At 35.1% G+C, this 23,638-nt stretch overlaps 1 protein-coding gene and 3 pseudogenes across 11 annotated transcripts in view; 2 read left to right on the forward strand and 2 right to left on the reverse strand.

The window, feature by feature from the left end:
• CDK12 (cyclin dependent kinase 12) overlaps positions 1-23,632 on the reverse strand; it is a 70,901-nt gene extending 47,269 nt beyond the window's left edge. For all 11 annotated transcript variants that reach the window (XR_003043968.1, XR_003043972.1, XR_001518047.2 and 8 more), the window contains exons 1-8: positions 22,189-23,632; positions 17,472-18,356; positions 11,388-11,564; positions 10,415-10,554; positions 9,545-9,715; positions 6,019-6,208; positions 800-856; positions 319-420 (exon numbers count right to left, since the gene is read on the reverse strand). Coding sequence is in view for 3 of the 11 variants with exons in the window: in XM_006924710.3 (XP_006924772.1) it covers positions 319-420; positions 800-856; positions 6,019-6,208; positions 9,545-9,715; positions 10,415-10,554; positions 11,388-11,564; positions 17,472-18,356; positions 22,189-23,237 (2,771 nt within the window). In the remaining 8 variants the exon portion in view is untranslated. The remainder of the gene's footprint in view (positions 1-318; positions 421-799; positions 857-6,018; positions 6,209-9,544; positions 9,716-10,414; positions 10,555-11,387; positions 11,565-17,471; positions 18,357-22,188) is intronic.
• On the reverse strand, positions 12,546-12,661 carry LOC112473348 (annotated as a pseudogene).
• LOC112473311 lies at positions 14,442-14,559 on the forward strand (annotated as a pseudogene).
• On the forward strand, positions 15,534-15,652 carry LOC112473472 (annotated as a pseudogene).
• Positions 23,633-23,638: the final 6 nt, after the last annotated feature.

Consider the following 23,638-nt stretch of genomic DNA (forward strand, 5'->3'; position numbering starts at 1 on the left):
GGAGGGTGGGGGAACCCAAGAGAGATGGAGAGAGAATCTACAGTTAAAAGACTTGAGATAATCAACTGTAATCTATGGACCTTATTTGAATATATTTAGATCCCAATTCAAACTAGATTAAAAAAAGAGTTGATGAAATTTTTTTAAAAAAGTGTCTCATATTAAAAAATGTTCAACAGATTTATTTAACACCTGTCTAAAAGTTTATTCCTATCCTTTCGAGCTTTAAAAAAAGCTGCAAAAGCCAATGTACCGAGAAAACAAGGTACAAGTTCAGTATGTGAGTTACAAACAAAAGAAAAGTGCAGGAAGCCTTACCCACAGCTCCAAACATCTATGGCTGGTGTGTAACGCTCCTCTCCCAGAAGAAGTTCTGGAGGTCGGTACCATAGAGTAATGACTTTGTTGGTATAAGGGCGACTGAAATGTAAAAAACCACCAAGACATAAATTTACAATGGCTTCTGATGCAAAATACTTGTACATTTAAATGCAAATAGAAATAGCTACTGATTGAAGATGAGATTATCAAAACAGCTCCATAGCAACCTAAGAGTTCAAAAGTAAACTAGACACAAGTAGGAAATGAATAAATAATTTCCATCCAATTTGGGTCGATTTATTTTAGTCCAAGGCTGATTCAACAATTTAGATAGAATTTACTCTCTACAATCTAGGTGGTAACACATTTAGAAAATTAGGGACTCTGACAGTTATTGCAACTTGCAGGATACTACAATACCCAAGAATAAAGAGGATTCTTTCCTATTTCCCACATGTAACTTTGATGAATGCCTTACCTCTCTTCAGAGTTATAGAGCCGCGCAAGTCCAAAATCTGCTAGTTTGATTTGCCCACTGTAAAATAAAAAACAATTATTTTCATAAATAATAGCAGCAACCTCTAAATTATACCTAAAAAGACAAGCACTAATTTAGAAGTTAAAAGAATTACAAAAATTAATTTTAATCTCTATTCTCTTAGTTCTACTCTTAATGGTCACTCTCCCAGATTGTGGCTCTTTTGACTACTCCAGTTTATAAAGCCTTATGCTTTGTTTGTTTGTTTTTGAACAACCACTGTATTTTTGGATTTAACTCAGCTAAATATTTTATTTCTTGGCAAACAACAGTTGCTAGAACCTGCCAGAATAAATATTTATTGTTTGGTGAAAAAAAGGGCTGTTATAGATTAAGAGAGATTTAAGAGGCCTAACAATAAATCCAATTCATAATCCTTGGCTGATTCTGGTTTGAACTAGGTACATGAAAGACATTTTTCACATAATAGTAAAATGCTAATTGCATATATATTATTAATTACATTAGTGTCTCAATTGTTGTTTATTAGAAAAACTTGACATTTTCCTAATAAAAAGTAAACAATTCTGTGGCTTTAACCGATTTCTTTCAAACAAGGAAAACAGCTTTGATCTGAGCAAACAATTTTTATGATAAGTGAGGCTTCTTCTACAAGCCTACTGCCGTCACTTCTTATACCATGATATACAACTATGGCCTTAGAGCAGTGGTCTCTAACCTTTTTGGCATCAGGACCAGTACTCCTATGAGAATCTAATACCTGATGACCTGAGGTGGAACTAAGGCCACCTGCTAGCACTGGCAAGTGGGCTGCAAATACAGATGAAGTTATGCTCTCTCACCCACCTCCTTCTGCTCACCTCTTGCTGTGCAGCCTGGTTCCTAACGGGCCACAGGCTACGGACCAGTACTGGTCGGTGGCCTAGGGGTTGGAGACCTCTGCCTTAGAGGGGTTCTCAAACTTTAATATCACCTGGAAATCACCTGGAAAGCTTGTTAAATGTTTCCTGGGCCCCATTCCCAGAGATGCTTATTCAGTAGGTCACAGCCCACAAATTCCAATTTCTAACAAGCCCAAAGGTGATGCCAATGCTGCTGGTCTGAGAATCACACTTTGAGAACCACTCCCTTAAAAGGATCACACCCACGTTTCACTTTGCTAAGTGTTCTGTCTTGACAATAATGTCAAGTAATATTTTAATAAACTGCAACACAGAATGTTGGGAAACTATTTAAAAACCATTTATTAACTATTCTGGATTAATCATACTTATCTAAATTGTTATGTAGCCTACTTATTTACATTTACAACTTGTGTTATCTCTTGGGAAATGCAAAGCCAGGTGCATGATAACTCAAATCAGGCAGAAAAATGAGATAGAAAAAAAGGAGACTATGCTAGGAGGTGCTCCTCAAAATATTAGCAATAAGAATAGTAAAACAAGGTACCTACTACAGGCACACCTCATTTTGTTGCACTTTGCTTTATTGCACTTTCATCAGCATGGGGGCAAGAACCTCCACCAACAAAAAAAATTTAGAACTCACCAAAGGCTTAGATGATGGTTAGCATTTTTTAGCAATAAAATATTTTTTAATTAAGGTATGTACTTTTTTTTCTTAGACATAATGCTACTGCATTGAATACACTACAGTACAGTGTAAACATTGCTTTTATATGCACTGGGGAACCAAAAAATTGGTGTGACTCATTTTATTGCGATATTTGCTTTATTTTTGGTGATCTGGAACCAAACTCGCAATCTCTCTGAGGTATGCCTGTAACAACGAAACTTTACATTAAATCAACCCTTATTATTCCTAGTAAAGATTATAAGCATCTTACTTACTTGCCCCAAACACCATTACATTTTAAAGTTCAATTTATAAGCAAATTCTGAGAGAAACAAAAAGGAAAGGAATAGCTGATTTGAGCCCTATCTTGAGACAAAAAGGGTTCCTCAAATTTCTTGGCATCCTTACTCTGAGAGGGGATCCAAGATTCAAGGTATATAGTAGGACTAAAAGTTAAAATGGCAATACATATATAGTTAGAGAAAATTAGGCTAGACCTAAACACCACCAGCAGCTATCATATTTCCTAATCCATCCCCTCCCCTTCTCACTCTCAGTAAATGACCTTTATTGAAAACAGAAGTCATTAGGTGAGAACTTAACATTACCTATAAACTTTTTACACCTATAATCTTCCTTCTTTTCCTTCAATTGCAAAACAAGTGGATCAATCTCTTGTTCAAGGATAATCAACACCTACACTTGTGGCTACTACCATCTGTGGCCTTGATCCCATCTCTAGAACCTTGCTACTTTAAATTATCTGGTTATTCCCTGAATCTTCAATGTCTCCCTCTCTACTGATTTTCTTTTCCCTTAGCATTTAAAAACGCTCAAACCGGGGTGGCTCCATAGTGTAGTGGTGAGCACGTCTACTTTACACGCAGAAAGTCCTAGGTTCGCACCCCTGGTGGAGCCACGGACCATACCCCAGGTGTGTCAGGTCCCCTGGGTGCTCCAGGCCCTAGGGGCGTGCTGCAAGTGCGTGGGAGGAGACACCCTGCCTTCAGAGATCCAGTTCTTAAGGGGAGATGGCAACATCCGTAGGTCAGGGATGGGAGTGTGTGTGGGGGAGGGATTAAAGAGTGGAAAAAAAACTGCTCAAACCTCTGCATCCTTAAATAAAATATAAAAATCAAAAAATTAAAGACACATCTATCTTCACCTTCCTATTAATTGAGCTACCCACCCACTTACACTGTCACCACTGACTTTTACATTTTCATATTCTCTTCTTAGGTGTTATAATCTGTCTGTGGTATCTGACATCTATGATCCCTCCTTCTTAAACTGGCCTATTTTGTATTCATGATATTTCCTTATTTTCTTCCTCTTTCTCTGACCATTCCCTTAGGTTCCATCTTCTGACACCTTTTCTATGCTTGATAACTCCTGAATCTATACTGCTAGTTTGGAACTCCCATGTGACCATATGCCTATTAGGTATCACTGCCCTAGGTACGCAACGGACATATCCAAAAGGGATTTATTTACTCTTCACTCCACCCATTTTGCTCTTCTTTCTGTAATCTCCATATTGACCATTTTGCCACCCATCTAGTGAGTTTCTCATCAGAAATCTGTGAGATATCTTAAAATATTTTCATTCATTCCCAACCAAAGTTTATTGATCTACCAAGTCCATCCTGTCTATCTTTACTAGTAATGCCTTAGCTAGTTCAAGAACTAATTATCATGGTGTTCTTAATAGGTCTCTCTGCCTCCAGTGTATATCCCACTTAGTGACTTTTCTGAAACTACACTGTGTCTCCTCTATCTAAAACGACTTGGTCTCATTTATACTTGTATATTTAAGATATAATGAACATCATAGAGCCTAGCCCTACCTCCCTCTCTCATCAACTGCTTTCTCTTCCTTGTCCAGTTGAGTTCTCCTTATCATTCTCTCCAGGCCATCTCACCTATAAGTCGCTGTGTAGACAGAACTAAATGGGCACGAGCAGAGGCTGGATGGATCAGACTAGACCATGAGACTCCTGCATCCTGCTTAGCTTCCTGAATATGGAAATCAGAGACACGGAGGGGCTTGGCCCACCAGAAAGGACACTGATCAGGACTGCAGTTATTCCCTGGCCTGAGACATCCCCCAGGGAAGAACAAAAGGACCAAAAGAAAATATATTAATACTACAGTCCAAGAAGCTGCAAGCTGACAAACATCATCAAATTCTTTAAGCATTATTATTATGGATGTAGATTAACCGAGCCCAGCTTTAATGAGAATTGTGGGATCACAGAGATAGCAACAGAAAGAATAATCTCTTAACACCATGTTTTGTCTCATAAAGATATTTAAATACAAATATATATTTTATGTATGTTTTAAATTTGTAATAATGCATTAATAGTTTAATTTAAAAACAAAGGATTAACTGAGCCAACATCCTTCAATGACTGCCATCTACAGATAAAACTTAAGTTCCTCAATGACATATGCAAGATCTGGCTTCACCAGTGCACTTCTTGCCCTAGCAATACTGTTTACAGTTTTCCAGACATGTTCTTTTCACATTTATGTGCTTTTGTCCATGCAATTTCTTTTGCTTAGAAACTTAACCCTCTGCTGTCGGTCTTTCTGATAAACTCCTTTTAATTCCTGGGAGCATCTTCCCAGATGCTCCCAAATTCAAGGAAAAATTGGGTTTAATAAATGTTTACTGAACTGAACAATTTGTTTCGATCCCCTACCTAACTCTGAGCTCTCCAGTGACCAACTATCCCATATGACACTTTTAGTGCTAAAACCAGGACAGTCCTAGGCAACCCTGGATGGTTGGTCATCCTACTCCACAAAGACAGAAAATATGTCATAATCATTCCATATCCCTATCTAAATAATGTTTGTCAAATATAATTGAACAGAAATGTTTAAAACAATGGGTGAATCAAAGATGGCTGTAAAATTTCCTAAAGAACCAAACACTGGCCTGATTCAGTGGTACCAGACTTACTTTTTATTCAATAGATAGGGCTATTAACAAAGACTAGAGTGCATAACACATATAATATCACCAATGCAGTTTAGGCAAATAGCCAAAGAAGAAAGTAGATGATAAAAACTTCTGAAGAATTAACACTGCTCATCAAAGAATTCATGTCTGTCTACACTATTAAAATCTATGAGTAAGTGCTGGGCAAAAAAGTCAATCAACAACTACAGCTGTTTAGTCTGAATTCTGATAACTGAGAGTCTCAAGAGCAGCTAAAAGAACAGGCATGTTTCTCCTCACTAAACAAGGGAGAATTTCACTAAGATCTCAATATCTGTTTGAATTTGCCTAGGACCACATATTATTTACTAACTATGGCTAAAATCTCTGAGTAGGATGTGAGTGATTTCCTAAAATCTTTGCAATTAAAAAAACCTTTACAACTCTGCCTCTGTTGATTCCTTATCAACACAGAGTCTGGAGACTCTACTAATCAGGATATCCCTATCCTAAGTTGTTCCTAAGGCACAAACATCAGATGTATGTAAATGCAAAAAAATGCATTATTGGTTCTACCAATAATGCAGTTTTTACCCCAATTAACTAGCTGAAACTAAGGGGGGTCAGAAGAGAAGGAGAAAATGTTTATCCTCATTTGGTTTTACTATGTTACCTGTTGTTCAGCAAAATGTTAGAACACTTAATATCCCGATGCAGGAAATTCTTTTTGTGACAATAATCCAATCCTTCCATTAGCTGTTTCATGAATGACTTGATATGGTCCTCAGAAAAGTGCACCAAACCAGATTCTAGCAGTCCCATTAAGTCGTGGTCCATATACTCAAATACAAGGTAAAAGGCACCTATATAAGATGAAAGAAAAAAATTAAAACAAGAGAAAGAAGATTATGAAATGACAATGCCTCAAATTTTAATATAACTTTGGAGTTGACCATAAAGCTCTCTGGAACAACCGCGTAATTTTATAGATGAAGAAACTGAAATTCAGAGCAGCTGAATAACTTGCTCTTTCTAATAATAACAGAACTACTATTTGAATTAATGTTCTGACTCTTAGTCCAGTGCTCTTTGGACTATTTAAATCTTGAAAGGGACAACTCATGAATGGTATTGTATTACTACTCTTTTATGATCTAAATCAGTTAACAAATTATAGACCTTGGGCTGAATCCAGTCTGCTTGTCTGTTGTAAATAGAGTTTTATTTATAACACACAACCATGCCTGTTTGTTACATATTGTCTATGTTCACTTTTGCAGAAGTCTTTACCTTAGTAAATAAGATTCACATAATATGCCAGGGCAGCATGATATATTTAGTTTGTTATGAGTGCAATTCATAGTATTTTTAAGAATCAAAAGAAAGGTGAATCATCCAATTAAACTCCTTAAATTTAGAAGTTGATAGAAGGAGAAGTACACCAAGAAAACTGTAAAAGATTTGAAATCCACTTTATCATTCCACTTTCAACAGGGTGCATGATAGAGACAAATTTTGTAACTTAATAGACCGAGTTAGACACTGCTATACCTATTCTCAAAGTCTGTCTTCTAGCGGCATAAAGACAAAGATTTTTAATCTAGGGGGTAGGCTTCAAAGACTCTTTGAACTCTCTGAAATAGTACTCGACATTTTAAACACATATATATGCAACATTTTAAAGGTATTTTTTTGAAAAATGTATCCACGTTTAAAGAGGTCCATAATCCCCAAAAAGTTAAGAACCACGGCATTAAGGGAATGTTTTAGAGAGATTTAGCTACAACCTCATACAAATAAAAACACTGAAATTACAAAAGATAAGTAGACAAAGGACACAAAAGGAAAACTCAAAAAAAAGGTAAAACTGATAAACATGGAAAAAAACTCAGAAGTAATATAAGAAATGCAGTCCAAAATATCATACTTCACCTACCAAGATGACAATTTATTAAAAAGATATACTTAATGTTAAATTATTATTTTCTTAAAAGCAATCTAACATTAAATATAAAAACCCTTTTGACCAAATAATTCTATTTCTAAGAAACTATATTAAGAAATAAATCTAAATGCAAATATTTATGTACAAAGATGCTCAAAGTTCTATTATATATTTTTTAACTGGCAACGAATTGCTCAACAAAAATTGAAGTAAATTTGGATTCATCCATTTTTATGCACAGTCATTAAAACATGTTAATATGGGAAATTGCTTATGACAAATTATAAAACATTAAATATACTTTGATCCCAATTATGTTAAAATAAGCATATATATGATATAAAGTACTAGAAAGAAATATGCCAAAATGCTAATACTATAGTGGTTTTCTATTGATGGTGGTATACTGGAATGGAGTGAGAGAGAAGTAACTGCCATTTTCTTTTTCTCGTTCGTCTATATTTTCAATCTTTCCACAATGGGCACGTATCATATCCATCTGCCCATTATTTAATTTTTTTAAAAAGAATTTAAACAGTACATGGTAAATTATTTAAATAGTACAGAATGACACTGATGAAGTCTCCAGAAACAATCAATTAATATTTTCTTATTTGCCCTTATAGAAACTAGCTATACTTACATTATTTTTATGATCAGAAAAAGACACACCCAGAAATAAACCTAGTATTCTTAATTTCATTCAGATCTAATGTTCGCAAATTTATCTAATTACTTTTCATAAGCAGAATTTCCTTTTATTTGCCTTAAAACTACTTCTACCAAACTCAAGAGGTGCTAATCCCCTAGTGCTAATATCTTTGAGGCTCTGTAAATAAGTGCAGCTTAACTTTATCCACTACCTTCCTAATTTTATGTATTTCAATCATATTTTTATAAAATTTATTTTTAATTATGGTTGACATAAAATATTATATTGTCTTAGGTATACAATACAGTGATTCTACTATGTACATCTTTTATATACTTTATGATTACCACAGTAAGTCTAGTAATCATCTGTCACTGTACAGTTATTATACTATTGATTATAATCCCTATGCTGTACATTACATCCCTTGACTTATTTTATAACTGGAAGTTTGTATACTCTTAATCCCCTTCCCCTTTCCCTCCCAATTATATTCTTTCTCAACATTATAGATTAAATTTACAGATGCCATCTCTTCACAGTTGCTCATGTCTAAACCTTCAGATTTGCTTCAATAAAAGTAGTTAGATGTTATATTACAGACTACTTCAAATATAAGTATGGAAACAATGAACAAGTTTATCCCCCAAATGAGACAAAAGTTACAAATCCAGGAAAACAAACCACTATGTGACCTGAAGATGATTTAGAAATACCTGCTTTGAATTCTAAAACTGTATCGGTGCAAAACTATGTAAAAATATGAATGTATACAAACAATAACCAGAAGGGATGATATAAAAATGAGAGTAAGAAACAAACGCATAGATACCAGAGAACAAAACTGATGTTTGGCAGATAGGAGGATGGGTGAGGGAATGGGCAAAAAGGGTGAATGGGATTAAGTACCACCAACTGTCAATTATAAAATTAGTGATGGGGATATAATGTACAGCACAGAGAATATACTCAGTAATATCATAATAACTATGTACGGTGACAGATGGTTACTAGACTTATCATAGTGATCCCTTCATAAGGTAAATGAATGTCTCAATAAATCACTATACTATATACCTAAAACTAATACACTACTGCTTGTAAAGTATAATTAGAAAGAAATTTAAAAAATGAGAGTAAGTGATAAATCTGGGTTTCAATTTTCATTACTGTTGTTATAATTTATAAGAAAAGGATTTAAAATATTGATTGGAAGAGGATCTTATAAATGTTTACATGCTATTGCTTCTCAGCCTTTTGGCTAAAATCTAGTATCTGTTCAAATCAGTTTAATTGTTTACATGCTGACCTTACTAAGTGTTACAACAGACTCTAATTTTAATGATTATCAATGATTTATTTTTTTAATTAAATTTATTGGGGTGACTAACAACGATTTCTAAAAGTATGAGTATACTAATAAAGAATGGACATTTTATAAAATAAGCACTGTTCAGCACAAGAGCAATCTTAATTCTGGTAGAGATGCAAGAAAGAAGCTAGATTTTAGTACAAACTGTTAAATTCAAACAGTCAAACAATCTAAGAAAGGGAAGTAAGATGTACCAATCCACCTGTAGAAACATAGTTCTTTGCTCGTACCTTTGTCCTTTTTGAAATCCAATGCATCTTGTTTATCTGTGACGATTTCCTTCATGTTAACAACACTTCTGTGGATTAACTGACGAAGGATTTTGATCTCACGAATGGCTGTGATTGGGAAGCCCTCTTTCTCATTGTCTAGTCTCACCTTCTTCAGGGCCACTAGCTCTCCTGTAACAATAAATTCAAACTGTTAAGATTTTCAATTAGCATTTTTTGGCTCTCATTATGAACCACCCAATACATGTCTTTGTTCTGAAAGATGGACTTAATGTCTACTTTAATGCTTTATGCCAGATACTTTTTTTTTTGCAGTTGGACTGTTTATTCAGGTGATATATCTCAGGAAGAGAGAACCTATAACAAATCTCAATGTATGGTTGTGACCCTGAAATTGTTGGCTGTTAAAAACAAATAAAACCAAGAAGCACATGTACTTGGCACTTCTTTTTTCTCTATGCTAGATAACTTTTATATCTTAAAAATTAAATCCCTAATTCTCTTTCTTATCTTTGATTTTTTTAAGACTTGAATTTTTAAATGTTAGGCCTAAAAATTGTGGTTATTAAAATATGCCAATAATTCAACTACTTTATCTTCGAGAATGAACCCCCTACCAAAGAGCAACTTACACATTTTTACCCTCTCTTAAATCTCAAGCAAGCTTATTATGAAATATTTACAATAAACAACAAAAAAGGAAGGTTTTTAAACAGTAATTTTACTATTCTTTTGGAAAATTTTAGTGTATTTAGTAACTCTTGAAGGCCAAATTAGAACTCAAAATTTACTTTTGCTAAATCCACTTAAGACATTAGTAGTGCTAACTTTTTAATGTTCTGACATCTAAAATTTTGTGGCAATAGTTACCTGTGTCTTTGTCCTTGGCTTTATATACTTGGCCATAGGTTCCCTCTCCAATAATCCCAATAATGTCAAACTTGTCCACACAGCGCTTCCCCCAGTCACTTTCTGTTTGTCTTCTTTCTCCATAACGAGGACAACAAATTCTAAAAAAGGCAAAACAAAAATAAAAAAAGTATTTTTAAAAATTAAGTCTTTTCAAAGAAAACAATTCTTTTATGATGATATTCTGACTCTTGACTTTTATGAATTTCTTTATTAAAAAGATAGGAATTAAGTGATATGAAATAAATAGTTTAAATAGTCTCTCATAATGACTAAAACAGATTTTTTACTTCAGAAAGACATAAGACCAAATAATAGATATGGTGCTTACTTTCTGAACTTTCTTCAGTATTGGCTTTCTCCACTACAGAATAGGAAAATAATCATGACATCATAGGCTTATCATAAACATAAATTATGAAACTTTGGCAATGATATATGCTCAATAAATAGTAACTATTTTTATTGAGAAGAACGCTAACAACCAGATCAAACCCAGATTCTACTATGTTTATGGGACAGCAATTTATGTGATTAAGCGGGGGTGGGGGGGGGAATCCCATTTTATTATAAAAAATTTTTTTTAATCTATTAATTTTCCATTCATGTGTACATGGTTGATTCACCCTGAATAAAAGGGCTTTTTTTTTGTCTTCAGTACTCTAAATATTCTGAACTCAAAATACAGATCGTTTGTGGTATATTTGGATTCGGAAATTATTGCTTTTCTAAAAAACACAACTAGGTATCTGTGGGTACTGATGAATGGGTCTCCTAAGAAGGCTTTTATCCATTAAAATAAAAGAAACATATCAGGTCCAATCTTTTAAGAAGCTACTGGTGTGGGTTGCAGAAGAAAGTGTGAGATTTAAGCCCAAAGGTTCGTTAGTGTAATAAAAGGTGTAATTAAGGATAAGTTCCTTCAAAAACTCACTTTGGTCTTTTTTTATACGGTTGCTGAGGTGGTGTTATTGCCTTTGGTTCTGGAGAGTCTGGGGGTGATGGATCCCCACCAGGGAGCTCTGGAGGGAGAGGGAGGTCCATGAGTAAGTGACGAGTCCTTTGTTCCTTCTCTTTCTTTACAGGTTTTGAAGGTAGAGTTTCTTTTGGACTAAACAACAGACAGTAAGAGAAGAAAAAGATTACAATTACTTAAAGGATATGCAAATAAAACTTTCAAAGGTTATAATGTCTGACTATTAAAAGATTACAAAGATTTCTCATTTAAGGAGAAAAACCCTGTAATACAAGGTAAGAAAATGGAGCTTATCAAAGGTAAACACACTTGGATTTTACAAAATCTATAGTATTCTAAAGAAAAAATAAAAACTTTGGATTACTTGTAAGTCCTTTAACAAACCCTCCTTTTAATGTCTTTCCTAAGATTCTGTTTAGATTTTTACTGAGACAAAATAATCACCTAAAATTCGCAAAATACCACTGCAACTCATGGAGTCACCAAACCTACCCTATATTTTAACCAACAAATATTTAAATAACTGAATGAGAACTCAACAGTATAACACTACTATATTACTAAAGATGTGGCGAGAACTTGGAAAAAGGAAATAGTATTTACAGTGTTTTGTAAGAAAACAGCTGGAGATCAAAATTAGTGAAAAATATACTGATTTGGAAACAAAAGGCAACCATATCTGAACAGCCAAAATGGATAAATAACCCTCAAACTAAAATCTCAAAGTCCAAGCAACTATCTGAAAACCATTAAAGTAGCTGGTAGCAGAAGCTCTCTCATGATAACAAATTATAGTAGCTGAGGGTTGTGGAGGAGAATAGCTTTTCTGGAATAGATTAGAAAGGTCAATTTTCAGATCCAATTTTTTAACTATCTCAATTTATTTATAAGTAAAGAAAGGATTCTGTGCCATGCGTGTCCTCAGAAAAGAGAGTATAGCATACTAATTCATGACTACAGCATACTAATTCATGCCTACGAATAAAATCATGCTAGATAGTAAGCCTTTTCTATTCCATCACAGTATCAGAAGGTTGAAAAGGATTTGAGAATTCTAACCATAGTAGGAGCCTCCTCCACTTTTTTAAAAAAATTATTTATTATTATTATTATTTATGCCTACAGCACCTGGTCTTCCTAGGTGGTCTCTCATTCAAGTACTAACCAGGCCCAACCCTGCTTAGCTTCCGAGATCAGACATCAGGCTTGTTCAGGGTGACATGGCCGTAGACCATTCCTCCACTTTTTTGACAAGTGGTTATAAAAACAGTTTTTTTCCTCTTAAAGCAGAATGTGACCTGGGCACTACATTTCCATTCACAAAACTTGCTCTGAGTTTCTAACAGCTTTACAACATGCCTAGGTAGGCTTATAATTTTGCTACTTTAAATGATACTTTTCTTTGGAAAACAAGCCTTATGGATAGTTACTCCCATCAAGTTGGTTCAGTTTAACATACTAATTCCTAGAGACCTGGTATATGCAGTTGATAACTAGAGGGAATGGGAAGCTTAAAAAATAGATCCCAGAAGATGAAACATATTTTTCCATGAATATGTCCATTGAATCCTAAATAACAAATTTATCTCTTGTAATGCATCTTTTTGAGCCATACATACTGCTGCCCTTGGTGTGTGAAATAATCTCAAAAGCTACTATTTCCTATCAATTTTCATCATTTTAATCTCTTGTATATCAGACAGAATAGAATCTAGATTAGTTTGTACCATATCAACCAGAAATGGAGTACAAAATGATCATCTGAAACTCTGTTAAATCACTGATAGAGATGAACATATAACATTATTATAATTTGCACCATGATTTTTCTACCCTGAGAACAAAGCCAATTACCAGAAAACTCTTGAGTCCAGGGTACAATTTTTTTAATTTCTCCAATTTTTAAGATATTCAGGAATGAAAATTCCTCATTTCTCAACTACTAATGTTAGAATATTCTTTATAAATTTAAATTCCTCATGATTTGGAAATACATTACTTCTTGGTTCTGCTTCACTGGAATTGAAGTATCTGAATTCTCTCACCATTACTTCATATAAGTTCAGTTTATGTTTTATATTTAGGTTTTGTTTTCCCCAAAGTTTACTTTATGGGTTCAAATATAATTTGTTACTGTGAAAATGTACATTGCTTCTGAAAAAAAAAAATCACATTATTAGCATGTTTATTTCAAGAAAGAATGAGTATTTGATAGGATGTGTATGTCCTACCAATTCAGGGCACACACGTTGAATACAGGTCAAATCCTATTTCAACAAATCCCAATGTACCAAACACCTTGGAATAATGATGGCCGGTAAAACTGCAATGCTTAACAATATCATGGTCTTCAGCCTTTAGTGTAGGGTACTCAGTAAAATATAGTTCCATATAGAGCTGAGGATATATGGATGCTGAGAGGGTCTAACATAGGGAAGCAGACAATGAACATCTAAGTCATTACTTAAAGATTCATTAACAGGAAGTGCTGATCCACCTTAAATCAGTATTGTTCCACATTTATACCTGTAGACAAATCACATAAGATGTGTAGGTTGCATAATGCTCATGTATAATAATTTTTTAAAAGTTGCCAGTCTCCAGGACTTGCCAAAATATTAATATCTAGTTAATCTCTTGAAATTTATGATGGGATTTAATCTGTAGGTATGATATAAACACCTCCAATAAGTTCTTATTATTAAAAAAGTATATTAAGAAAGTATATGAATTTACATATGAACTATTTAAAGAAAATTTCTTCATAACTAAAAAAAATCAACGGTATAAACTGATAAATATGACCATTTATCCTTTTCCCCTTAAAGCAGGTTGTTTAAAAAGTAATTTATTTTTACAAACTTCAATTAAAAATGAGCTGAATACATTAAATGAGAACCAAGCATTCTATCAATAAAATCCTAACTCAAATTTGAATGCTCCCACAGATCCTTCCTTTTCTATAAGAGCTCCATACGTTATATAAACAGCCTTTAAGAATAATGTAGTCTCATCTATGGCCGTGCTACCCTGAACAAGCCCGATCCGTCTAATCTTGGAAGTTAAGCAGGGTCGGGCCTGGTTAGTACTTGGATGGGAGACCACTTAGGAAGACCAGGTGCTGTAGGCATAAAAAAATAAGGAACTGTAAGCTGACAAAGTCCTTGCAATCTGTGAGGTCAACCTAGAGCTGTCTCGCCTCAAAAAAAAAAAATAGCATAGTCTCTACAGAAGTCTGATAAACTCCAAATGAACCAGGCTATCGAAAAAGAGAGCGATGAGAGATTTTAAAAACTGTATGTGGTTAAATGGAATTTTCAAGAGTAGATGATCTCTTTAAAAGCAGGACAGCCTCATGAAGAGCTATGTACTACAGTTGTATTATGTTATACTATACTGAGGTGGGTGTTTGGAAGCCTTTGTTTCTTGAAACCAAAAATTGTAGACCATGAATCAAAAAGGCTTTTGCAATACCATTTGTTAAATTCACTCCTGCATTTATTACCTTGTTAACAAACTCCTGCCCAATCTATGTTTGAAAGAAACATTTCATTCTTTTTCCAAAAGGATTTTAATTAAAAGACAATAAATCTAACAAAAGCTTTGTCATCCATGTGCTAATTGATTTCTTAACTACACACCCAATATCATTTCACACAAGCCCTGACTCTGGCTCCTTCAGCAGTTTTACTTATTCAAATAACCAATATTTATGATTGCATTCTGAGTTCTATATTTAAATCACTGCAGACAACAAAAAGACGTATAGGTCATTCTCAACATTTAAGCTGCTGCAATTTCAATGTGAGAAAGTAAAAGTATAGAGGAATATAAGTGAGTTCCATATGCAACTTTTAGATTTCTCTGACAAGTTTTCTTACATAAAAATTATTTTTCATGGGACATATAGGTACAGTTAGTACAAAGACAGAGTGGCACATATATGACAAAAACAAAAAACCATCTTGAAGTCAAAATTAATATATAGTGAAAAAATAAAATTGATAGTGGAAGAAATCTTCATTTCCATTTTTCTACCTTTAATAATTTACCGATATTATGTGGAAAAATGATGATAATCATACATTCAAAAATATACATTGGGTCTACGGCCATGCCACCCTGAACATGCCCAACCTCGTCTGAACTTGGAAGCTAAGCAGGGTCGGGCCTAGTTAGTACTTGGATAGGAGACCACCTAGGAAGACTAGGTGCTATAGGCGTTAAAAAAAAAACAACATTGGACTATGAAATTAAATAGTTATACTTTCAGAATCAGAATTGAGCAAAAATAGTTTTGCTCACTTCATTCTCTCTCACACATAATCTTAAAAGATAGCCACACATACTCAAAAAAGCACTAAATGGTCTTACTTTACCTTTCATCCCCAATCTGAAAGACAGAAATCCCAAAGTCAAAATCATTCCACCTCTGAAAATCTGCACTCTACACTGACTAGGTAAGGTTAGGTTCAATAGTTATTTGGTTAGCTAAGTAAACATTTCAAAATGAAAATTCTTAGCCACACTGATATTGTTCCAGCCATTATATAAACTAATATTTAAATGAGGTTCTTATGGCTGAATAATGAATGGCCTCGGGTCCTTTGGGATATGCTCAAATATTTCCTTTTCCAATAAAAACACGAAGCTTCTATCTGTATTTTGTGTACCTCAAACAATTTTTTCTACATAAAATCAGATTGTTCTTTTCCTTTGTAGTTCTCAGAATGTGGCAGATTCATTAATACCTATTAATATTAGAAATAGCATGTGGAATTTTTCTTTAAAATCAGATTTCCCACTATGAATAGTAATGGAGCTATTCTTTTAAATAGTCTTTTTTTTTTTTCCCCACTTATTGTACTTGCACCTTCTAAAAAGGCACAGAGGGTAGTCTGTAAAAATACAGACCTAAAGGGCTGAAATGCATCACTGTTCAAACTACCTGTCACTTGGAAAGTAATGGAGAGTTGGGAAGTGGGATGCAAGATCAGCACTTATTTTTGTGCTTACAAAGAAAGTTCACTGTAATGAATGAAACTCGTATCCTAGAGAACAAGACAGGATCTCAGTAGACTAAAACTAACACAAATGCTGTCATGATGTATGTCACTGCTAAATCATGTTTGGTTGGTGGTACTTGCCTCGCTAGTCTTACCAAGAAATTAAATAAATATATTTCCTAATGCCTTCCATAAAATCAGGTTCATGTTTCATACTCACTTCAGTTCTCAATACTCAGAGGACTCATTAAAATTAGAGCTTTCCCATTACCCCATTGTGAACTTATATTCTAATTAGCAAAGATTCCACACATTGTTCTTTTGCTTCTTATAAGATAATTCATTTTTTAAAGCAGCACTTTTCGAAATAAACCTGGTTTATTTTTCCCCTGGATCAGGAGTAAAAAAAAAAAAAAAAAAGCTATAAAAAACATTTAAAAACCCACTGAGAATATTTAATGTTATCATTATTAAGTTATCGACATTATATGATTAAATCAACAGTTAAGGGTTTTTTAGGAGTGATGAAGATATGGTTATATAGGAAATGTTCTTATTGTTAGGGAAGACATGCTAAAGTATTCATAAAGTGTTAGATATCTATAGTTAGAGCAAATGTGGCAAAAAGTTAACAATTGGTGAATCTATGTGAAGAGTATAAGGGTGTTAATTGCATCTCTCTTTTAATTTTTCTACGGCTATTAAAAATTTCAACGTAACAATTTAGAGAGAAAAACCTACGGATTTTTTAAACTATGAATGAAAATTAACCTTATCAATAAATAAATATGAGAAAAAGTTACTAGGCCTCAAACTGTAATTCTCTCTTCCTAAGTAATAATGTCATAAATATAGACTTTTCCATGAAAACCAAACATTAAATGCATTTCCTATTCATAAAAGTATTCTAAATAGAATAAATATTCATAAAAGTATTCTAAATGCATTACAGCAGTTTTGACCAAATTTGAGAACAAAAAATGCATTACACTTAGATCAAGAGGGTTAAGTTTTCTCAGTTCATTATAGGACTTACCTATCTATGTCATCATCTCCAAGTAATAAGGGTGGGAGAGGCAGAGGAGGCAACGTTGACGTTTTTAGGTGTGGAATAGCAGCTGTTACAGATACTTGAGTCTTCACAGAAACCTGTACAGGGGGCTGAGAATTTGCCTGAGAGGACAAAGTAGATGTCCTTGGATGAGTAGAAGGGGGTAAAGTTGAAGTACTGGAAGCAGGAGCCTGACTAAATGCTGGCTGGGGAGGAGGCAGAGGTGGTTGCTGTGGAATAGCTGGTAGTGGAGGCAGAGGTGGCAAAGGGGGTGTCTGAGGTGGAGGGGTAGTAGTTGGTAATGGAGGTGGAGAAGACGTAACTGTGGGGAGAGGTGGAGGGGTTTCCTTTTCTGATGTCTCTGTCTCTTTTGGAGTAACAACCTCCTCCTTCAATGCTACGGGTTTGGAGTCTCTTGTTCCCTGTGCTTTCAAATCTTTAAGAACAGGATGCTTCTCAGAGTTCTCATCCAACTTTAGTTTCCCTGTATCTAAAGAATTTTTGGCTTCTGTGTTTAGATGTGTTATATTCACCAGTTCAGTATCTGGGGCAGATTTTTCCAATTTTACACTTCTGGGTAACTTTTTAGACTCCAAACCTGAATCCTTAGCCTCTACTGAACTGTTCTCTTTTCTAGGCAAAAATATAGGTGAACCCTTGGATTCCTTTCCATCCATTTTTGCTGCAGCAGCAGCAGCTGCTCTTTCCTTCTTTTTCCTACTGAGTTCAGCTCCCAAGCTGGAGTTCAGTGGAAGCCTGACAGGTGAGATACTGGAATGTCGACTGCGTGACCCAGATCTCTTCTTTTTACTATGAGAAGATGAGTGTCTTGAATATGCGGGACTTCTACTTCTAGACTTCATGGATTTCCTAATGGAAAGACAAAAAAGCAGTTTACAATAGATAAGCTATAGCAATATAAAGGAAAATATATCAGTTAAATTATGGAGAACTGTAACTTATAAAACCCATTTTGAGTAATTTAGTAATCTTAAAAATAAATTAGGTATCTAATAATAATAATAAAATAATAAATCAATATTGGTTCATTAATTATAACAAATGTACCATATTAATGTAAGATGTTAATAACATGGAAACTAGGTGTCAAGATATATAAGAACTCTTTGTACTATCGTCACAATTATTTTGTAAATCTAAAACTATTCTAAAAAAATAGTTTATTTAAATAATAGATTAGAACTAAATCCTGCATGACAACAGATTTCAATAATATAACACTAAAAATTATTCAACTGAAGGAAGACAGATCGATATTTTTCCCTCCATGTTGGAAAATATCCATATTCACAATGTTTACTTTTAGAATTTTGGTTTAAATCTCTGATAAAGTGAAAACATGATTAAAAAAAAAAAGTCACATTTTATACTACAGGTAGGGTATATAAATCTGGAAATTAAAAGTAACTAGCAGGCTTCACCAAAATCTAATTTTTTTAACTAGAGAGCTATTTAACTGACAAATCCCAAGAAAAAATTTTGTTCCTTGTATCCTTAGTTTATAATTAAGTTGTGCATATACTAAACAAACCCCCAAGAAACAAGAGTTAGGACTTACAAAATAGATAAACTGGAGAAAGTGTCTTACCAAAATAATTAGAAATTCTGAAAACAATAATGGCTTCTGGTACTTTCAAATATAAAATGATTTCCAATCGACTTTTTAGGAACTCGTAAAGCAAAGTATTATTGCATGTTCAATTTATTTTCTTCATTATTAGGAAGGATTGGGAAGTAAACTCTTAGAATCTATGAGGCAGATTATTCTAAATTGAAACTCAACCCTAATTACTTTTTTTGTTTGTTTTTTAAATAAAGCCTAATATGCTTAGGCTTCAAGGTGAGGAAGAAAAAATTAGCACAAAAAATGTGATTGGACAAAACATTTACCCAGTATTCTAAAACAAATTGCTCCCATTCCAGATCTTCAATATCTCCCTTTATCTTTAATCATTTGTAAGACTGACATAAATCAAAAGGTTTCAAAAAAATAGCATATATGTGTAGAGAAAACAACTCACATGATGTTAGCCATGGTGTTCTTATATCTATACTGCTTTTTGGAAGTTTGCTCCAAAAAGTTAGTTGAAATATGTCACTACTGGAATCAAAGTACTCAAAACAACAATAACAACATATATACGCACATGAGGATATAACTATGGAAAGTAGTTAATGGATTTACCAAATATCCACTTACTCTTAAGAAAACTAATACTTCTCTTATAAATAACTGGCTGAAACAAGTTTTCTCTGATTGAATTATGGCTGGGATAAAGCTAACATCTCTATCCCAGGAAAAACTTCTAAAATCCCAAACACTAAGTAAAGTCACAGATAATGCTCTACAAACCATTGTTTCTTTAATCTTTCAGCATGACAAAATCTTCCTAATGCATTCTGCTAAAAATCCCTTAACTCCTCAACAGAAGCCTACCGTTAACAGGACATTTGGATGGCCAAATACTTATAGCATTTTTATGATACAAACACTGTATTTGAGGTCCAGATCCACTCTTCAAAGTAAAAAAAAAGGAGGGGGGGAAACAAATAGGTAAATGCTAGCAATAAAAAATGTGTCTTCAAAAACAAAACATATTTTTCCCCTGAATTAAGTTAGGTTCCATCCATTTGAAATGAAATTGTTACTATTATTCACAATTAATTTGGTAAATGCAAAGACCCTGAATTTCTGCTAAAGCATTTTCAATCTTTTAAAATGACGTTGCCTGTTTAATTATCTCCCAAGGAAAAAACACAGAATACCATGGAAGGACTCTGCATGTTCCTCTACTCTAAGAAATTTTTGTACTTACTGTTTGGAATTCCAACCAATGAGGAAAAATATGTAATGCACACACACAAACATATATGATGCTCTATAAGCCCACCAAAAATGTGTTATGTGACTCCAGGATTATTATGTAGTTTATATTTGCATTCTATACTGGAGACATACGGAAACAGTGTGTGTCTCCAATTCTTTCTTGATTTATTTTTATCATTTCTGCACTAGTTCTAATTAAGTGAGTAGAGGAAAAGAGAACTTGAGATATGAATCCAAAAGGAATCAATGCAAAGCCAAAGTTCTTACTGCAACTCATTTTAGTGTTTTAGCCTCAATGCACTTCTGTATTCCCAAACCCCACAACAATAAAAATTCTCAGAACAGGCTTATTAAACTATTCCCTTAAAAAAACAAAAATTCTGAGAATATTTCTTAGGGTTCCTTAAAAAACTAAGCAACTTTACAAATGGTACACTTAAGACTTACTCATTTCACTGCATATAAATTTTATTACCCCTCATTAGCTAGTGAACTCTAATTAATGGTACACATGCTAAAGTGTTTATAGTGATGTATACTGATGTCAGCAACTTATCTGAAATGAATCAAAAGATGGATTGATGCAGATATATAAAATACATAGCAAATATTAATTGTAGAATGTAAGTAGTACATGTATGACTCCTTGCTACAATTCTTCAACTTTTCTGCGTTTGAAAAATTACAATAAAATGAGGAGGGAAAGACTAAGGAACTTCAGACCCTGACAGCTAGGAACTCTGCAGTTGGATCAATTTGAACTGGTTTATGAAAAATTATAACTTTGTCAGCAAAAATTACTCACACTGCCATATAAAAGATATGCATGGATTTTTTTCAAATTAGAATAATTTCTCTACTAGTATTCAACATTTTCCTTACTCATAGATAGAATTTACTGACTGGCTCCAGGTACCACAGGCCCTATGCTATGCACTTTACATTTACTAATTTAATCCTCACAACGACTCTAGAAGTAGGTAGTTATTATTTCCATTTTACCCATGAAAAAACTCAGGCATTGAGAAATTCAATTATAGGATTCCACTCAAGTATAACTCCAAAGCTCATGTTCTGCTTTTGTAGACAAAGGTGAGTCTATAAAGAGGAAGATACAGGAACAAGAACACAGTTTTTGGTAGATAATTCACTCCAACAATTAAATTTCAAAGGAACATGCCTTTCTTGAAAAAATAACATAGTAAATGCACTATCACCATTTTTTTAGAGAAAGATTCTGAATATTGCAAGTGGTCAAGGTGACGTTGTAAAGAAAATCGAATTATCCTTGGAACTAATTTCTGCTAGGCTCTATCATGAAAAGGAAAAAAGACTAGTCAGCTGAATGTCCACTAGAAACAACAGTGAAAAGACAAGAGTCTTTTGTAAGCTATCAAAACATCGTCAATTAGGAAATAAATAATAGGTTTGGACACTCAGTGGACAGCACAAATGACAGATGACCTAGGCAAATAGCCTCAAGATAATACAAATGAAAACCTGCAATTTCTTATATCTTCAATCAAGTCCAATGAGGTCAAAAGCACTAATATCAATGTTACGTAAAAATATTAAGACAAGGCAATAGAAATAGCTAGATAAGCTCGGGAAACCAGTAGCTCTGCACTCAACAAGCAGAAGCCTATGATTTTTCTCACACAGTTTACAGCTGATGATCCCACCACTGAAAGTACCTACCTTTAGCAGTTTTAGGCATGCAACTCTCCTTTTCAAATTCTGGGTTAAGAGACCAGATTCACTTACTTGAATGACTGGGAACTTCGACAAAACATGACTTATTGCCAGTTCCTCATAACCCGCTCTAAGAAAGGACTGTTAAGACAAATAGCTCACCTGGGGAGTGGACTCCGACTCAGAGACCGTTTGCTTGTGAAAGGACTGCTGGACCGCCTTCGACCATAGGGACTGGGTGATCTTCCACTGTAAGAGCCACTCCTTTCATAGCTGGACGACCGTCTCCTGCTATAAGGACTAACAGACCTCTGTCGTCTACCGTAGGGGCTGGGTGACCGGGTGCTGGACTGGTAGGCCGAAGGCTCCTTGTAAGGTGGACTAATTGACTGCCTTCTTGAGGTACTTCCAGGACTCTTCTTATAGGAGTCATAATTGCTGGAGGTGTGAGATCTTGGGGGACTAAGGTCATAATCTTGGCCGTAAGAAGCTCCTGAGGGGCTATCATCTTGCTTGGGGCTGTCAGACCATTTCCTGTGGGGACTCCTGGATCTCCGTTTGGGGCTGTCCACTGTTTTGTAACTTTTGGGTGTTTCCCTTTTCCGATGACTTTTACTCCGGTCTTTGTGGCCAGACTTCACCTCACGTTCTTTTCGGGCTTTCTCTTTGTGGAGTTTGGATGACCTGGATTCCTTGTTGCTACTGCTTTTGGAGATCTGTGCCTTTCCATAGTCATCATTCTCCTCATTTGAACGCTTTGAACTTCCTGACATCCGGTCCTTCATCGATCCCGACTTGGTGGAAACTTCCTGGTTTTTTTCTTTTTCTGTCTGTTTAGTTTTTAGTAAGTCCCGGGAACGTCTGTGCTGGTGGTGACGATGTTTGTGGAGACGGTCACTCCGATCAGTTCCACGACGTTCATCATTCTCCCTCCTGTCTAGTTTGAAGGCCATGTCGTCAGAGAAGGTATCTGAATCAGAGCTGATGTCATCATACTCCACCAAAGGTTTGATAATTGTACCCAAAGGTGCTGCTTCAGGGGTCACCAATCCCATGTCTTTGGAGTGCTTGGACTTGTGCCGTTTGTGCTTCGACACCAAGCGGTGACGCTCTCTGCTGTTGGAGCTGCCACCTCCAGACGACGGCTGCAAAGTTCCAGAAGCTCCTCCACTCCCATCCTTCTTGCCCCCATGTCTCTCTGGATTGGGCATTCCCTTTCCCCTGGCCTCAAAAAGGGGAAAAAGTTCCCCAGCACTCCAAAAAGTAACCCCCACCCTCCCCCCCAACCCCGACCCCACGCCTACCAAAGTGCCTCTAGAAGGGGGTGGGGAGGGAAGGAACTGTAGCGAAGGCTCCTCCCTCCCGATTCCTCAGCACCCTCCTACATGAGGTAGGGGGTGAGGGAGCCAGGGAAGAAATGAAGAGTTCCTCAGCTGTGGAGTTGCAAGACAACGGGCAGCTGCTTAAGTCTGTTTGCCCTCGTAACCCCCGCCGAGCCAATCCTCAGGCCCGGGGGCCGGGTAGGTCGAGGAAGTAGGAAACCGACGGCCCAGGGCTGTGGGGCCGACTCCGGCTCTGGGGCCCTGTGAGGACTGCGCGGGCCCTTTCCCTA

This window comes from Pteropus alecto, unplaced genomic scaffold, assembly GCF_000325575.1.
Source record: "Pteropus alecto unplaced genomic scaffold, ASM32557v1 scaffold98, whole genome shotgun sequence".
NCBI classification, from domain to species: Eukaryota; Metazoa; Chordata; class Mammalia; order Chiroptera; family Pteropodidae; genus Pteropus; species Pteropus alecto.